Here is a 16558-nt window from a genome sequence, read left to right on the forward strand (position 1 = left end):
TAGGAGGGTTGTGCAGGCTTCAGTCGGTGCTCCAGTAGACCGCCCATTACACGGCGAGAAGACTAGCAAGAAAATCAGTAATATCGTCAACAACAAATTCGATATCTTTACTTTGAAGTTCATAATTTCCTTCGGATTTAGAGTCCACCAAATTATAAGAAATGTGTGGACACTAAGGCGGCGATGATACCTCAAATGTATGTGTGCGCACTACTGACGTGATGTGAACCAAATACATTGGGTGTGTCTGCCTCAATAAATGCACAGTGTCCAGAAGTGTGAAATTATTGAGCGGTTTCATTCGCGCTTGTTTTATTGCATTAAAAGTCCTTCAGATTATTGCGGTGATGCACGTTTAGTTTGCAATAATGTGGATGTAACAGGTTTCATCTAGTTTCTATACCCTCACGATTGTGATGTGAATGGTTCTGCTTTTATCCAGTCTGAGTTCTACCTTCTACCTGAGTTTAACCTTGTCCAGTCTGAGTTTTGTAAAAAATATGAGAATGGTAGGCCTACTGGTCGTATCCAATTTGAGTCCATATAAATCGTTACTAACTTAGCTTTTCTGCTGAAGACGAACATAGTTCTGTTCGAAACGTCGATACCAAAGCGGCTCTTCAGAGCCAACACTCCCTCAAAAGAGAATTATGCTGTACCCGCAAGTTTACTGTTATTTTATAGTTTATTCTCAATAACAAGCTGGTTTGACCACTTAGTATACTTGTTTGACCACTTCGGATGACCTGCTATAATACACGCAAAAGTTTTACGGCAGCCATTTTTTTTTAACGCCAGGAAAAATAGATTGTCCTCCATTTTTGTGACACGCGAACGGCTGACGTTTTAACCCACCCATAATTTCCATTAATGTGATTTTCTTTATTCGTTTTTAAAGTCGAACAGTTTTATTTTTTGAATGATGATGAAAATCCGAGGTTAATCCCATCCCATCAAAACTTGGCCGGGGTGATGCGAATAAATTATGGCCTATACTCATTGATTCATTTCGTAAATAGGGCAGAACTGTTATTACAACTTCCAAACAATATAAATCTAACAATGACAATCTGAACAATAACAATGTGTTGATTAAAAAAATTGTCCGAGATTTAATTGGGATGTTGTGCTGGAGCAGCTGGCTCGTTTAGTGGGGAGAGGCGAGGCCAAACGCCCCACAAATCAATAGCGACTGAAAGGTGTCGCCGTACTCTAATACAACATTGGAAACAATTCCTGTAATCATCAATACATAGTTTTATTTTATTAGTAGAATTTTTTTAAACGAAAAGTGTCTTTGTTGGGGGTGTGGTTTCAATATTTTGTAATGATTTTAGGATTCATCGTTGTTGTACTATTGACTAAATCTACAGGCATTATTATTTGTCTCCAGCCCATATGGGTGTGTTTTCTTCAAAGAACAGTAGGGCCCTATATTCCATAAAGCCGTTTACCACAAAAGGTAGCTATAAGCACAACAAAGTTCTTACCAGAATAAGGTTACAGCCAAACTACCATGCCACATGTACACGCATCCTGCTCTTTTTAGCAGAAAATTGTTAAAGCCACTCTTTCGGTAAACAGTATTGTCCAAGTCCCGTACACTTCGTGTATCACAATTTCTATGTTTTCTCAAAAAGTAAAGCATTTCATGGAATAATATTTCAAGAGAAGTCTTTCACCATTACCTTCTGTAAACCCTGTAAGTTATTTGTAAATCTGCACCGAAAGTTTCCAATGGCTTTAAGCAGGGTGGTTTGCTTAAAGACACGGGACACTATTGGTAATTGTTTTAAAAAGACTAGTCTTCTCACTCAGTGTATCTCAACGCATAAAATAACAAACCTGTGAAAATTTGAGCTCAATATTGGTCGTCGAAGTTGTCACGCCCTTGTGACACGAAGTTGTGTGCTTTCAGATGCTTGATTTCGAGACCTCTTAAATTCGTGGAAAATTACTTCTTTCTCGAAAACTACGTTACTTCAGAGGGAGCCATTTTTTTTTCACAACGTTTTATTTGTCTATCAACCTCTCCCCATTACTCGTTACCAAGTAAGGTTTTATGCTAATAATTATTTTGAGTAATTACCAATAGTGTCCACTGCCTTTAAGCAGCGGAATAAAATTTGGGCTGGGTAAGAGCCTTTTTTTTTATAGAGCTGCTAAAGCAGCAAAACTTGCTTAACATTTTTCTGATAAGCAAACCCAAACAGCTGGTTACCAGTTACATTATTTTGGTACATTTATGATGGCATTTTAGCTGGGGACCCTTTTCTTGTAAGCATAATTTATTTGTGATTAACATTAATGCTTAGACAGCTCTACGAAAATGTGCACAGGTGTGGCGGTATATTGTCTTTTAGGGTGTATTAGGTCTTTTACTCATCCCAAAATCAATATCCCACGACTACTTTGGGGATGATTGACGATGGGGTCTGAGATGACTCGCGTCGTTCATTGGTTACCCCCCCCCCTCCCCAAGAAAAAGCTGGCACCAATATTTTGTCATAATCAAGAGTATGAAGCTAATGTAAATACATGTTGTAAATTTATGTCAAATTTTTTTTACGAGAAGAATTAAATTATCTAGATTTGATCACATAATCGAACCGCTCCTCTTTGAGTCGAGTCGGTTGACAGAATGGCATATAGGGCCGGCTAAGTATTAATAAGAACTTTGTGAGAACCAGGTCAATCTTGCTAATACTATAATGCCCGTCAAGGAAATATTACCGCTCATGGAAATAAAGCCTATTGCTGGCACTTAATATAAATTGAATTAGAGTGTTTTATTCTTTCTCTTAGAGAAATTCATCTCTCAACCCGCTTGACGCCTCCGAACTCCCCTCTCATTCTTCTGCCGCCAGTAATTTTTAGAAGAGCTACATAGCGCCACCAACGACGCGTAGTTAGATCAGTAACCAAGATGGCGGCCGCCATACGTGAAGCAAAAGGTCTGCTTCGTCGTGAAATTAAACAACGGTTAGCTTCATTGTCAAGCGAAGAAAAGAAACGGCAATCGGATTTCATTACACAGAAGGTAATAGTTATTAAGAATAGGTTCGTTTAAAATACTATGAAGTCCAAATTCAAAGTATACAACGATTAATTTTATGCCGTTTGCAGACGACTCGCTCGCAGTCGCGCAGTGATAGTTACGATAGCCATAGAGTAAGGACAAACCCCCTCCCGACGGCCGCCAGGCCGGAGGGTTACGAAGCTCCCGCAATGTGTGCAGGGCGAAATGGTTAAAAACATACAATTTCGACAGCTAGTCAGCAGATTTGCTCCATTTTTAACACTTTGAAAATCATGACCTTCAAATGTCTAATGAATCCTACCATATCACTCAAAACACCATTAAGGAAATAGTTTGAAGAAAAATGACAAAAACTTACCAAATCCCCGAGCGAAAGAGTAAAAAATGTCCCAGGTTGAAAATTCGAAAATTCGTAACCCTCCGGCCTGTGCAGCCGTCGGGAGGAGGGTTACGTTATCGCAACTATCGCAGTGACTGATGAGTGATGTGTGATATTGACAATACCACATGGGAAAAGTTTCCGTATGGTGCCATCACTTTTTCATTCGATATGAAATAATATAGTATCTAATTTACCTCAATGAATGAGATGTCCTCTTTTCTTTGTAAAAATAATTGAAAAAGTGGTGGCGCCATAGTCGCACCCATACGGAAAGTTATCAATTTATTTCTATAATCCTATATGATATGATTATGAATGAATTCATCAAAAATATAAATAAAACCAGGTAATGAACAGGTGTTGTCATGGTTGTGTATACAGGCGTCCAACTCCAAGCCAAGCCTGGCGTGCGAATTGTGGTAAAGACAGCAGTAAGATTTGAATTTAAGTGTTACATTTCTGAAAAATTGTATTCTAAAATCAGCCCGTTCCTTACAGACACTGGACACTATTGGTAATTGTCAAAGACGAATCTTCTCAACATATGCACAAACAACAAACCTGTGAAAAATTATTGAGCTCAATTGGTTGTCAAAGTTGCGAGATAATAATGGAAGAAAAAACACCCTTGTCACACGAAGTTGTGTGCGTTTAGATGGTTGATTTTGAGACCTCAAATTCTAAATCTGATCTGAGGTCTCGAAGTCAAATTCGTGGAAAATTACTTTGTTCTTGAAAAAACTACGTCACTTCAGAGGGAGCCGTTTCTCACAATGTTTTATACCATCAACCTCTCCCCATTACTCATTACCAAGTGAGGTTTATGCTAGTAATTATTTTGAGTAATTACCAATAGTGTCCACTGCCTTTAAGACTGAGTGTACAATGTATATTTCATCCCTAGGTTATTTCACATCCAGTATATCAACAAAGCCAACGTATCTCGGTCTACCTCAGCACCTCAGATGAAGTAAACACAGAGGGTCTTCTAGAACACATGTTTGCAAACAATAAGAAATGTTTCGTTCCTCAATACATTGGGCCTAGGATGGACATGCTGAAGCTTCACTCCATGGATGATTATGCCACGTTGCCGTTGACCAAGTGGAAGATAAAGCAACCAGGGGAGGGGGAGGATAGAGAAGATGCTCTGTCTACAGGTTGGATTAAGTTTCTTTAAAGCCATTGGACACTTTCGGTACAGAAAAAAAATAAAAAAATGTTCACAGATTTACAAATAATTTACAGGGTTTACAGAAGGTAATGGTGAAAGACATCTCTTGAAATATTATTCCATGAAATGCTTTACTTTTTGAGAAAACGTTCAAACAATTTAAATTCTCGATGGCAAGAATTACGGATTTATTTTAAACACATGTCATGACACGGCGAAACGTGCGGAAACCAAGGGTGGGTTTTCCCGTTATTTTCTCCCGACTCCGATGACCGATTGAGCCTAAATTTTCACAGGTTTGTTATTTTATATATAAGTTGTGATACACGAAGTGTGGGATTTGGACAATACTGTTTACCGAAAGTGTCCAATGGCTTTAATTCCAAAATTTGATTCCAAGTAATACCCAAAGAATACTCTGGTACCAAAACGAGAAGGGAGTAAAGACCAAAGGCAAGGGAAGCTTTGAGCTGTTTAATGGACACTATTAAATTCAAGTTTAAAGTTTAGTGAATGTATTGAACCGCAACACCTACAGGATGGGGTTTGGCTTTAAGTGGAATATTTCCTCACTTTCCACCAACCTCTATACATTTTAAATAGGGTCCCAGTTCAAACCAGGGCACTGTGTGGATTGAGTTTTCAGTTCCCACTTGCATGATTGTGTGGGTTTTCCCTGGAATAATTCTCTGGAGTTTTTACCCCACATCTCAAACTGAAACTTTCTTACTGGTCTTAATAATATCAAAATCTTATACAGCGCACGTATCTACCAAACAAGGTACTCAAGGCGATGAGTATACATGTACAAACTTCCAGAAAGATAGGTTATTACAGTGATGAATTCTGAGACCCAATTATGTAGCACTTTTTATTAGGGTTTACAAGGTGCTGCGGCGCATTAAGCAGCCACAACCAGGAACACCGGGGCGAACCCCTTCTCTTTGGGTGCACTGGGTTCTTTTACATGCGTTACAAACCACATGGGACCAACGGCTTTGCGTCCCATCCAAAGGCAAGGCAATGGTAAAGTGTCTTGCTTAAGGACACAAGTGTCACGGCTGGGGATTCAAACCCACACTCTGCTGATCAGAAACACCACAGTTTGGATTCGGTGCTCTTAACCGCTCGGCCACGACACTTCTCTCCATTTGGTTCTTGGCTAGTACAGTTATTAATTTTGCTTTTCTGAGAGTACTTGGCTTCACAACCAAAATTAATAAATGAAATGAAAAACATTCCATCAACATAAATAATATTCCTTCTTGTATTGTTTGTTTTGTTTGTTTGAATTAGGAGGGCTTGATCTGATCATAGTTCCAGGTCTCGGTTTTACTCATAACGGAGACAGACTTGGGAAAGGCAGAGGATATTATGACAAGTACCAGGAACGTTGTGCACAGCATCCTATCGGTAAGCCTAAAACAATCGCATTGGCATTCAAAGAGCAGATATGTGGCAGTGTACCGGTGACAGACGAGGATGTGCAAATTGACTTTGTTGTCTTTGGAGATATGGAATAATATACAAACATATAACATGGTTTGAGGGTGACTAGTCGATATTAGCTCCCCAAGGTATTGGAAGCCAAATACTGAGGGGAGCTCATCGACTAGTCACCCGAAACAAACCATGTTACATTTGTTTGACTATACTTCTTACATATGCAGTTACCGGAACATGAGTTTTGAGCAAGAGAAAATGATGACTGTGAAACAAAATTTTGTTCATGTGTTGGATGTCGCTAAGAGAGCGCTGTTCGTGCGTGTATACAAAACTTACAGTACCACGATCGTACATCGCATGACCAGTAGAACAGCACCCAGGGATGACGTCGCACAATGGTTGTGCGCATGACAAGTTGGATAGCTCCCGGGTCATGCGCATTTACCACTTGCGCGCGAGAATACTCACGTGCGCGCTTGGTAATTAACAAAATTAACACCTGGCGCGTGGTGACGAATGGACCAATGAGAACTCGACTCTCGGTCATGAATATGTATGAGGTATAGTGATACTGTATAGGGACTTTTGGAGCTGAAGAAGTGGTTGTAGTTTGAATCTTGAGGTCATTTGATTAACTAAATGCCGACTTCTTTGCAAATTCGTGTAATTTTAATATAGTATTCAAAGTACTATTTTTATGGAGGGCAGACATATTTTAGTTACAGCGGAAATCTGTTTGAGAGGGCAAGGCCACTTTCATTTTGCAAAAAGCGAAAGTGGGCTTAAAATTAGTTCCATGGACGAACATTTTAAAACACAAAGTAAGTTTTAAAATGGGTTTTTATAGCTGGTATATGTATAGGTATGTGACCTTTTGGATATTGGGAGGGAGCTCTACTATACAGACTTTTTATCTTTAACCAAATCTACTATAATCTGCAACTAAACTTGGTTGATTTGGACTGGCTCTTTGAGTTTAAATATAAAATGCTTCTCATTAATTATTAGTTTTATTTTGATAGATTATTGATTGCCTAATTGAGATCCTTATTTTTTATATAAAATATTTTTAAAATTCACCAAGGATTCAAACAAAATGTTGCCATGTATAATTTATAACAAATATGTTTTATTTCCTTTACAAATTTCATAAGTAACCATTGTACAGACCACTAACAATAAAAATATTAAATTGTACAATGACTTAAAATAGAAACTTAAACAATCATGTTTTAATATGTTTGATATTTTAAGGAGAGTAATAAAAAGCAATATCCATTATTTTATTCTAGTTTTTTGATATCGCTTCCTGGATCACTAGAAACTTGATCTGCCAATCAAGTTTTTTATCTTTATAAATGTACAGATGTAAAAAAAACCATGCCACACAATATTATTATAAAACATCTTTGACAACTTTCTCAGGGGCCTGCCCTGCCCATTCTTGACTTGCATTTATAAACACGAGTATAGATTGCATGAATATATTCCAGTTATTAACAAACACTATCTTTTTAATACATTGCGTTCATTTTTCTTTCGAATGAAGACATTTTTTGTTGAGGATTGATACTAGTAGAAACTTGATAATCAGTGAACTGTCAGATTGAAATCTTCTCAATTTGTTGTTGTTGTTATTATTGGTTTTTTTTTTACACTAGCATTGTACTTCGTCTCTCAGGGGAAGAGTACAATTGAATTATAAAATATTTGTAGTATAATCAGTTACTGATATATTTTTCTTTTCCATTCTTACTTGTTCATCTGATGTTTTGTTTGCAGCCTCAAATTCGCCGAGCTTTTTGGCACTCTTAATGCCGAGTACTCAGTCTATCCATAACACATTTCCATATATTTTTTACATTTACAAGAAAATAATAAATTTAAACAATTTCTTTTTTACACATAAACTTTAAATTGTTTCAGCCGCTGGTAAAAAATGTGTGGTTTTCTTTGCACATTATTACAATATACATGTATCTTGGCAACAAAATAGACATAACATTTAACTTGCAATAGTTGAATGTTATAAATTATATGTTTAGGCCACGAGAGTTCAACCATAGCATTAATAACCACCATCTTGAAATACAATGCCAATTATGAAAAAAATCTAATAACCTAGATACCAAAAGTCACTTTAAAGGCAGTGGACACTATTGGTAATTACTCAAAATAATTATCATCATAAAACCTCACTTGGAAATGAGTAATGGGGAGAGGTTGATAGTATAAAACAATGTGAGAAATGGCTCCCTCTGAAGTGACGTATTTTTCGAGAAAGAAGTAATTTTCCACGAATTTGATTTAGAGACCTCAAGTTTAGAATTTGAGGTCTCGTAATCAGAAAGCACAGACCTTCGTGTGACAAGGGTGTTTTTTTCTTTCATTAATATCTCGCAACTTCGATGACTGATTGAGCTCAAATTTTCACAGGTTTGTTATTTTATGCATATGTTTAGATACACCAACTGTGAAGACTAGTCTTTGACAATTACCAATAGTGTCCACTGGCTTTAAGTATTTTTTCTGAAATTTTACAAAACATTATACACAGATAGACTTTATATAAAAAAAGTGAGAAACAAGAATATAAAACACTACAGCAGACATTACTCTCATGTTGAATGACACACATATTTTAAGAATGTATAGCATATAAAGGGCAAACAAAATTACAATGTTCAACAGGGCCCAATATCATGGCTCTGCTTACCGTAAGCACAGAATCGGCGCTTACGGAAGCAGGGAATTCTGTGCTTACGGCAAGCGTGTTTCACGGGTTAGCGGCGAATTTGGGCTTCTGCGCGTGCGTACTCCATGTTACTAGGCATTCTACGCTTACAAGGCTAGCGCAGAAATTTGGCGCTTGCACGTAAGCGGGGAATCGCGATCGTAAGCGCAGAATTCGGCGGTAAGCAGAGCCATGAAATTGGGCCCTGATTTGTTTTTGAAAAGGTTAACGTTGAAAACTGTCAAGCAGAACTACTTTTGCAAATTTCTTTGCTCAGCAGATCGCAATAATGTAAACAAGGAATTAGGATGTTTACCAGCTCCTGCCAAGTAAGATTTTTTTTGTACTTGGTAAGCGTGAGTCTTGTTTCTCTAGTTTGAGACACTACTATTAGTGATCTGAGGTTTGACTTTACTCTTGTGACATCACACAATGTGCTTTGGCTATATATTGTGATTACACACAAATTACAAACATTAAACTGAGATGTCTAAACGAAAAATGATCCTACTCAATAAATCTTCAAGATTTTGGGATGTTTTATCAAACAAACAAATTATTTCATCTTAAGTTTGTCACCGAATGAAAGGTAAAATACATAGCCCTTTCTTGACCTTTATTGTAAACATTTTGTTTAAGTGCTTGTTACAGGAAAGTTCTTAACTCGGAATCATGGAAATATTTTTGCAACAAATAGGGTCAGATTTACTTCAGTGTATACATCAAGGTGCTCTTGTGGCAAAGTACAAGACAACGGTAAGAATGAGACCAAAGAATAAGATGATGAGAATTAGAATGATGACATATCTCCATCTTCTCCTAATCTCATGTCGACGTCTTGCAGCCTCAATATCTGGCTTGGCTTTCTTGTCTTGTTCACTCAGTGCATACTGGGTAACACCGTCACCAGGGGCAACCAGCTGATTCTTGGGGATGGTGTTCTAAAAAAAATAGCGGGAAAAATTGGGATGGCATTAAAAATAAGGTAAGTGTGTTGAGTCAGGTTTTCGCCAGATTTTCTCTTAAACTTTGAGACAAAGCAATTTTATATGTCATCAAGAGGACAAAACTCTTTAGGCTTTTTCACACTACATTTTACAAGTACTCTATTCCCGGGGGCAATCCTTGGGATCAACGGACTTCATCTCCACACTTGAATCACTTTACCCCAGATATACCTCAGTAAATGAGCATAGTACTGAGTATACAGTGCTAACACACATCGGTGTATGGGTAAAAACCAAAATTAATATTCTTTATCCCCGATGCAAATTTAACATCTATTATAAATGAGCATACCCGGAGGATAGCTACCCCTGCTCTGGAGTAAGCGATAAAACCCAAGGGATCTTTGAGAAAATAACTGTTTACTTACTTGCTTGACTCTGGAAGGCATTACAACTCCAAAGGTTGTCTGAATCAAACAGAAAAGAGAAAACATTATTAAACTTGTTGAAGGAAACAATATACTATACAAAGAAAGAATTTTACAAAGTCTTAATCAATACTGTAGATGTATGTCTATTTCTGAACCTTTAAAATGTCAAATTAAGAAGACATGTTTGTTCATGTAACTCTTAAGAGGTATGTCGTGCAAAGGCAAAGTATACACATTTAGTTTAACTGATCAAGGAAATGTCTTTATTCTTCCTCTTTGTTTTACAAAACACTAAGAAGATGCATGTTAAGATGACCGGTTAGTATTGCCATATTTCTATTGTGACATCACTTTGCTTAGAAGTTAAGATTGATACACAGTTTAGGTAAATCTTAGCTCTTTGTGAAATCGGCCCCTAAAGTTTTGATAACAATTCATGCAGTGCAGTTAATAACAAGTTTTCTCCGGAAGACAAGTAGAGTACATTGCTTGAAACGTCAGAATTTTTTCCAAAAGATAGTCTACAGGGTTGTTATTTCTTTCTTTCTACACAATGTAAAGCTTAAAATCTTACTTAAATTTTATACTCACAAGTTTCTTAACTCCTGCTCCATTTTGAACTCCATTCTCCGCTGGCCTCCCAAATCTAAAGTTTTTGCTGTAGTTTATCTTAGTCCCGTCAGCATCATTGACTGGAAGCTCCTCCTCGTCCTCATCCTGAGCCTTCTTAGGTCGCTTATAAGTTCCTTTTTTACTCTTAGCAGAAGTCATGTTGCCGATACCAGAGTCTTGACTGGCAGTATCTGAAGACTTAGCAACATGAGCTTGATCCGAGGAGACTTCGACTGTACCATCTTGGTCATAGAGAGGGTTAAGACGCATTGAACTACTGACTGCTTTCTTATCAGTTGGTTTGGAACCAAAGACGTTGGCCATCTTAACGTCGTCGACTTCATAGTTGCTAAGACGGTTAAGCTTGATCCTCTGGGATGAAGAAGACAAAAAAGGTGAGAATTGAGTATATAGTAAGATTAGGTTTTGAGTAGAAGACTCTGCTAGGGTCAACAATTTAGGCCAATATTAAAACAAAAAAATTAAGTTTGACACATTGAAAATCAGTGTGTTAGAATATGTAGGAAAATGGACATTCTTTGCTTTGTGTGGTTCAAATTGAACTAAATTACACTGACTTTGAGATTTTTTTGTTAGAAAATTTGATTTTTGTTTGTCTTTAACTTATCTTCCTTACATAACACTGACATGATTTAATTTGTTTTTTTTCACACCAATCCTACTTGGGGTCTTTTTCAATTGAAACCTCCGCTTGGGCTCTGGCTTAAGCTTTGTCTGCTGTTGTTTGAACCACCAAGCCTGAACCCAAGCCGAGGTTTGAGACAGGTCCCAGGTAATTGGTTTGTTGTTCTCTACTCATGAGACCATGTAAGTCCTACCTGAATATCTGCATCACTTTGATTTGTTTCCTTTTCTCTCAGAGACTGAAAAGAAAAAGACACAAAGAGAATTTTATGTGAGTACATTTTCACAAATTCTGTCAGAGGGGAAAAGCCAAATACTAACAAAAATTCCAAAACTGAGTTCCTTAAACTACATTTTTAGTACACTGTACCCTGTTTAGGAAGTTGACAAGTTCATGATTCTGGTGGTCTTGTGTTTTTCAATTGAATAACAATAGCTCACTCACTCTGTGTAATGACATCTTCAAATGTTGGCATTGAGTCTGTTAAAATAACTTTCAATTCTTTTGTACGAAGTGTACTTGACCCCTTATGGCTAATGAGATCATGTCCTTTAGTTTAGTACTCAAATAAATTCTGATTCTGGTCTTTTTTTTAAAGCAATTCTGGCCATTAAACATTTTAAGCCAGAAGGTCATGTAGATTCCCCCCCCCCCAAAAAAAAATGAGCCCCAATGGTGTCGGGTAGTCTGTGTTAACAAATAAATAAGTCCAAATGAACCTGCATCTAGGGGAGGCGTCACACACCTATAGCTTGCGTATCATTTACAACACAACACAAGGGTTGAATATTAAATGCGCATAGTGTTGTTGAAAGTTTCCATGGACCATGACCTTGCATGTAGAATTGAGTCTTTGTCAGGAAGTTCAGCAATGATACGCAGCAGCGAGCATGGATTTTCTCACACCGTAGCTATGCCTGGAATGCATAATTATAATTCTTTTCAATGGTTGTGTACAAGTTGTAGTTATTTTTTTACAGAATTATATATTGAGTGGACTTATCCCAGTCCTTTTATGGTTTATTACCCTTGCTTCCCGGTGTTGAATCTTTGAGTCCTGTGATTCATTAAACATTTGACAGTCAGGGCTCTTCCTTAAAACACTGGTCTTCAGGCCTTATCTCAAGTGTTCCTGCTGGCTAATTCAGCGTTGGGAAAAAAATGTTTACTTGAAATATTGTTGACTTGTGAAAAGCTGGTTGACTAGTGAAATAACAAGCTAAACTGGCCCTGCTGCTGGCTAGTAACCGAAAAAGTTATGGAAAACCCCTGGTCTGGTGTAAATTGTTTTAAAACCAATCAAATTTACTGTTTTATTCTTAACCCTTACAGTCACAAACTCATCGAATTCTAACTGCATGTTTTGTTTGATTCTGTTGGAATCAGGACAAATACTTTACAGGATCCTGAAAAACCACCAGAGTTTAAAAGTGGTTTTGGACCATAGAGCTATATATATTGACTAGAGCGCTAACACCCTGTTATACACGCACTAAGGTTTTGAAGCCGTGTGGGCGCATCCATGTTTATGTACAAACCAATACAAAAGCTTGAAATTTTGTACGGCAATTGTACGGCTATTTGCATGATAGTGCGTTTGTTCTTTTCTATGTGCCAGCGAAGCAAAAAATGGCGTAAATGTGAACGCACAATCTGCTGATCAGCGCACAAACTGGCAGCGTCATGATTAAAAGGCGCGTTTACCTTTTTTTAGTACGGCAACCAAGTCGAAGTTACGGTTTTCGTAGCGCGGACGTACGCGAGTGGACAGTTGCGTACGCATATGCACACGCCGAATGTAAAATAATCGCGGCAATGTGTGTTCTCTTAAAATTCTGAATTCACGCAACACACCAAACATGTCTGCGCCCAGGGTGGCTTCAAAACGCAGAGCAAGTTAGCGCTCTAGTCAATATATATAGCTCTATGTTTTGGACTGAGGACTAACTGATTCTGCTTTACATTTTGGTCTTGCACACCACCATAATGATAGTCCAACAGTTTGGGTGATGAGTTTTTACATGGTGTTAGATGTTGATGGATATCACCCGAAGGCATTTCAGTTTTAAATATAATCCAACAATTCAGGCATGAGATATGGATATTCATCCTTTCTCTTTTCTACAATATTTGTCTCCTTTTCAACAATAATGAATTTTACCCACGCAGAACATGGTTATTTTAAACCCTCCCTTAAAATTGAGAAAGACAAATCAATCATTTGTAATTCTTCAGAACATGGTCAGTGTGGTCAGTGAATACTGTTTATTTCACAGGTCGGTTTTATAGATTGTTATTGAAATGTCAGCAGTGTTAAATAAGATCATGTTTTCCGGTACAAATACATTGTAAATCGTACTGGCTAGAATCCAACATGGGTACAATTTTTGTACCAGAAAACAAAAATCCAATCTCAAATGGAATCCTTTAAATCACCATAGTAACTTAATTGTCAATGTCCCGATGCAAACTGTCTTAGTTTAGGATATTCATGGTAGTCATTTGGTTTTATCAATTCCCTGTTTGCAGTAAAAAATTGTTTTTTTGATAAAATGTTGACCACAAAATCAAATTGCCTAAAGTGATCATTCTGAATAAACTGCTATCAAAAGATGAATATGAATATAATTTATGAGTGGAGTCATCTTAATAGCATTGTTTGCATAGTAATGTCTTATGCCCAGCTTGAAAATTAAACGCGTTTTATTTCACAGCCTGTTGATGATATGCAGCAGTGGTTGCATGGCAACCAGCCTTTACTTCCGTTCAAAATTACCTCCTTGGGGTCAAAGGTCATACAAGTAAACAATAATAGCAACTGCTTGCTGCCTGTGTAGTGGGTATGATGTATGTGGGGGATAATTTTTATGCATACATAAAATCATTAATTGTCCGCATCATCTACAAAATAATTTCTTTACTCAGATAAATAATGTCTTTACTCTCATATTTACTATGGTTGCTTAACTTGAGTGAGAATGAGACGCTGTACAACTCACTGTTTTGTGATAAGAACTTTTTTCTTCAAAGAATAAATTTTAAATGAAAAAATAAAATCATTTTTTTAAGATGACAAATATTTATTTGGCCAATTGGTTGGTTGAAGCAACATTTCTCTTTTTACTTGTTCAGTATTATAGATGGATGAGGGCTAATTGGTTTTATTTCGTACTGTACATCTTATCTCCTAGCAACAAATAACGGTAATTATTATTAGTTTTTTTGGGTAATTTGGCGCCATAAATATATAAATCCAGAAATTATCATTAATATTTTAATAATAGACTTTAATATTTTGGATGCATATTTTTGGGTGAGGGATATTGGTGATGGTAAAGTTTCTCTCACGACTGCCAATGAAATACATGTATAATGACTCATTCATGGACTCAACTTAAAATATTAGTTTAGCATGAAGGATTCAAAGACTTTTTGAGACAAAAAACAACAGCTATTCATTGATTCAAATACCCAGAACATATTGGCAAACAAGAAATTAAAATATAATTATAATATAGGAACAAAATATTTCAAATCCATAACATCTCCATTACTATGGTTGTCAATTTTTTTGAGATTTACTTACCTGTGTATTTAGAGACTAAATAACAAAACAAAAAAATTTAAATTACCGGGTCGTTTTGGGAAAACAAGATAATAGAAGGGAGTTTCATATCAATGATGTTCATTCTGATGTTTCCACTAGTTCCACAGTCGGTTGAGCATGTAGTTTTGCAAATTGGTTCATCTATATACTTACCGGTGTATTTGATGAATCTTGAGACTGCCCACTGCCGCGTTTATCGTCCTTCTTACGGTACCTCCTTCCACCTGCACCCGCTGATGTTTGGGAGGATGTTTGGGGCGCATCTTCTGGTTGGGAATTCCCGTTAATATTGTCCGCATTCGCCATAATAATTCCAAATGTTTCAATTTAAATGTTTTGGCTGAGATGAACCACAGAACCCGTTGGTGTCTTCATCTGTTGATGACTTGTACTGTATGTCTTGCTGTGGTTTATCTTTCCTTGACAGGTTTCTTGTTGTCTGCTCCTCCTTGAGGAAAACCTTACAATTGGCCAACCATTTGAGGTTCAGGGTCGAAATTTAAACAGAAGCAAACATCATCCAAGGTAAATGTCATCCAAACCATAAATCAAACAATTAAGAATCCGTGTTACGGATGGTGCTTGAGCCGAATCGGACGTCAATCAGTGGTATGTCCTCTTTTATCTCTTTATAAAACTACAGTCGTATATGACGTGTGATTGTTGGTATCTTGTGATAAACGTTGAACAATGGCGAACACGTAATTACCAGAGACTCTTTAACTTCATAGTAAACAACCAATGTAGGTTCACAGATTAAACGAAACGGGAAAAATGGCGTCTGTCTATTCCATCAATACATGAAAATGGTGTAATAGTCCTCGGTGTGTTGGTCATGGTTGAGTGGACTTCATTATAATACGGTTGGGCATACACCACGCCCGTCGACTCCGTCATGAAGTATAGCCTTCTACTCAAGGCTTTTGTCCCTTTCTTATTATTCATGGCTTTCTTATGCAAAGCAGGCTACCACACTATGTATTTGGGGGTCACCTAGAAGTAGAGAGTGTTCCCCGAGTAGTGACGAATCGGTGGCTTATTTTGTTTGCTCAAATCGCCCCCATTCAGACCGCCAAACGGTTCAATGCTTTTTAGGCTTTATTTCTGCCATTCACGGGTCAAAGTGAAAGTGAAGTTAGATTCCAAATATTGTATTACCGTGGAAAGTAAGGTTCGTTGAGACAGTTTAGACTTTCAAATTTTTGTTCTCAAAGTTTCATTTTCAAAGTCCCCCTTTTTGAGGGGCTGGGGAGAAGAGCATTGAATTGCCTCTACCATTTCTGACTGGCGTGTCAATTATTCCAAAGATATTCTTAAAAATTGTGTTTTTTGTTGTTACTTTTTTTTTTTTAATGGCCATCAATGTCCATCAAAAAATATGCTTTCACGTTAGGAACTGATTGCAATGAAACGTACTGTTTTGTAGGGTAGGCTTCGTACGCCTATTATTGGATTGTTTGGATCCGATTAATTGACCTTGTTTGAGGTAAACTCTATTTATTGGTTTCGATTAATATTACAGTATTGGAGATAAGCTGC

General features: G+C 37.2%; 2 protein-coding genes across 2 annotated transcripts; one reads left to right on the forward strand and one right to left on the reverse strand.

Annotated features, from left to right (window-relative positions):
* Positions 1-2926: 2926 nt before the first annotated feature.
* LOC117296028 (5-formyltetrahydrofolate cyclo-ligase-like) lies at positions 2927-7884 on the forward strand. Its single transcript, XM_033778875.1, has 3 exons — positions 2927-3040; positions 4327-4582; positions 5893-7884. The coding sequence occupies exons 1-3, from the start codon at positions 2927-2929 to the stop codon at positions 6117-6119; spliced, it is 597 nt and encodes a 198-aa protein (XP_033634766.1). The 3' UTR covers positions 6120-7884.
* A 1042-nt stretch (positions 7885-8926) lies between these two features.
* On the reverse strand, positions 8927-15820 carry LOC117295252. The gene is made up of 5 exons (XM_033777796.1): positions 15173-15820; positions 11606-11650; positions 10746-11138; positions 10152-10190; positions 8927-9717 (listed from the first exon to the last, which is right to left on the reverse strand). Exons 1-5 carry the CDS (start codon positions 15323-15325, stop codon positions 9499-9501), a joined length of 849 nt encoding a protein of 282 aa, XP_033633687.1. The 5' UTR covers positions 15326-15820; the 3' UTR covers positions 8927-9498.
* Positions 15821-16558: the final 738 nt, after the last annotated feature.

This window comes from Asterias rubens, chromosome 10, assembly GCF_902459465.1.
Source record: "Asterias rubens chromosome 10, eAstRub1.3, whole genome shotgun sequence".
Lineage (NCBI taxonomy): Eukaryota > Metazoa > Echinodermata > Asteroidea > Forcipulatida > Asteriidae > Asterias > Asterias rubens.

Excerpts from the sequence above, each read along its gene's own strand:
- LOC117295252 (XM_033777796.1), bottom strand. The coding sequence starts at position 15,325 with ATGGCGAATGCGGACAATATTAACGGGAATTCCCAACCAGAAGATGCG. Across the intron at positions 11,139-11,605 it reads AAAGTGATGCAGATATTCAG|AGGATCAAGCTTAACCGTCT; the intron begins GTAGGACTTACA and ends TCTTCATCCCAG. Across the intron at positions 10,191-10,745 it reads GAGCAGGAGTTAAGAAACTT|ACAACCTTTGGAGTTGTAAT; the intron begins GTGAGTATAAAA and ends TGTTTGATTCAG.
- LOC117296028 (XM_033778875.1), top strand. The coding sequence starts at position 2,927 with ATGGCGGCCGCCATACGTGAAGCAAAAGGTCTGCTTCGTCGTGAAATT. Across the intron at positions 3,041-4,326 it reads CGGATTTCATTACACAGAAG|GTTATTTCACATCCAGTATA; the intron begins GTAATAGTTATT and ends TTTCATCCCTAG. Across the intron at positions 4,583-5,892 it reads AGAAGATGCTCTGTCTACAG|GAGGGCTTGATCTGATCATA; the intron begins GTTGGATTAAGT and ends TGTTTGAATTAG.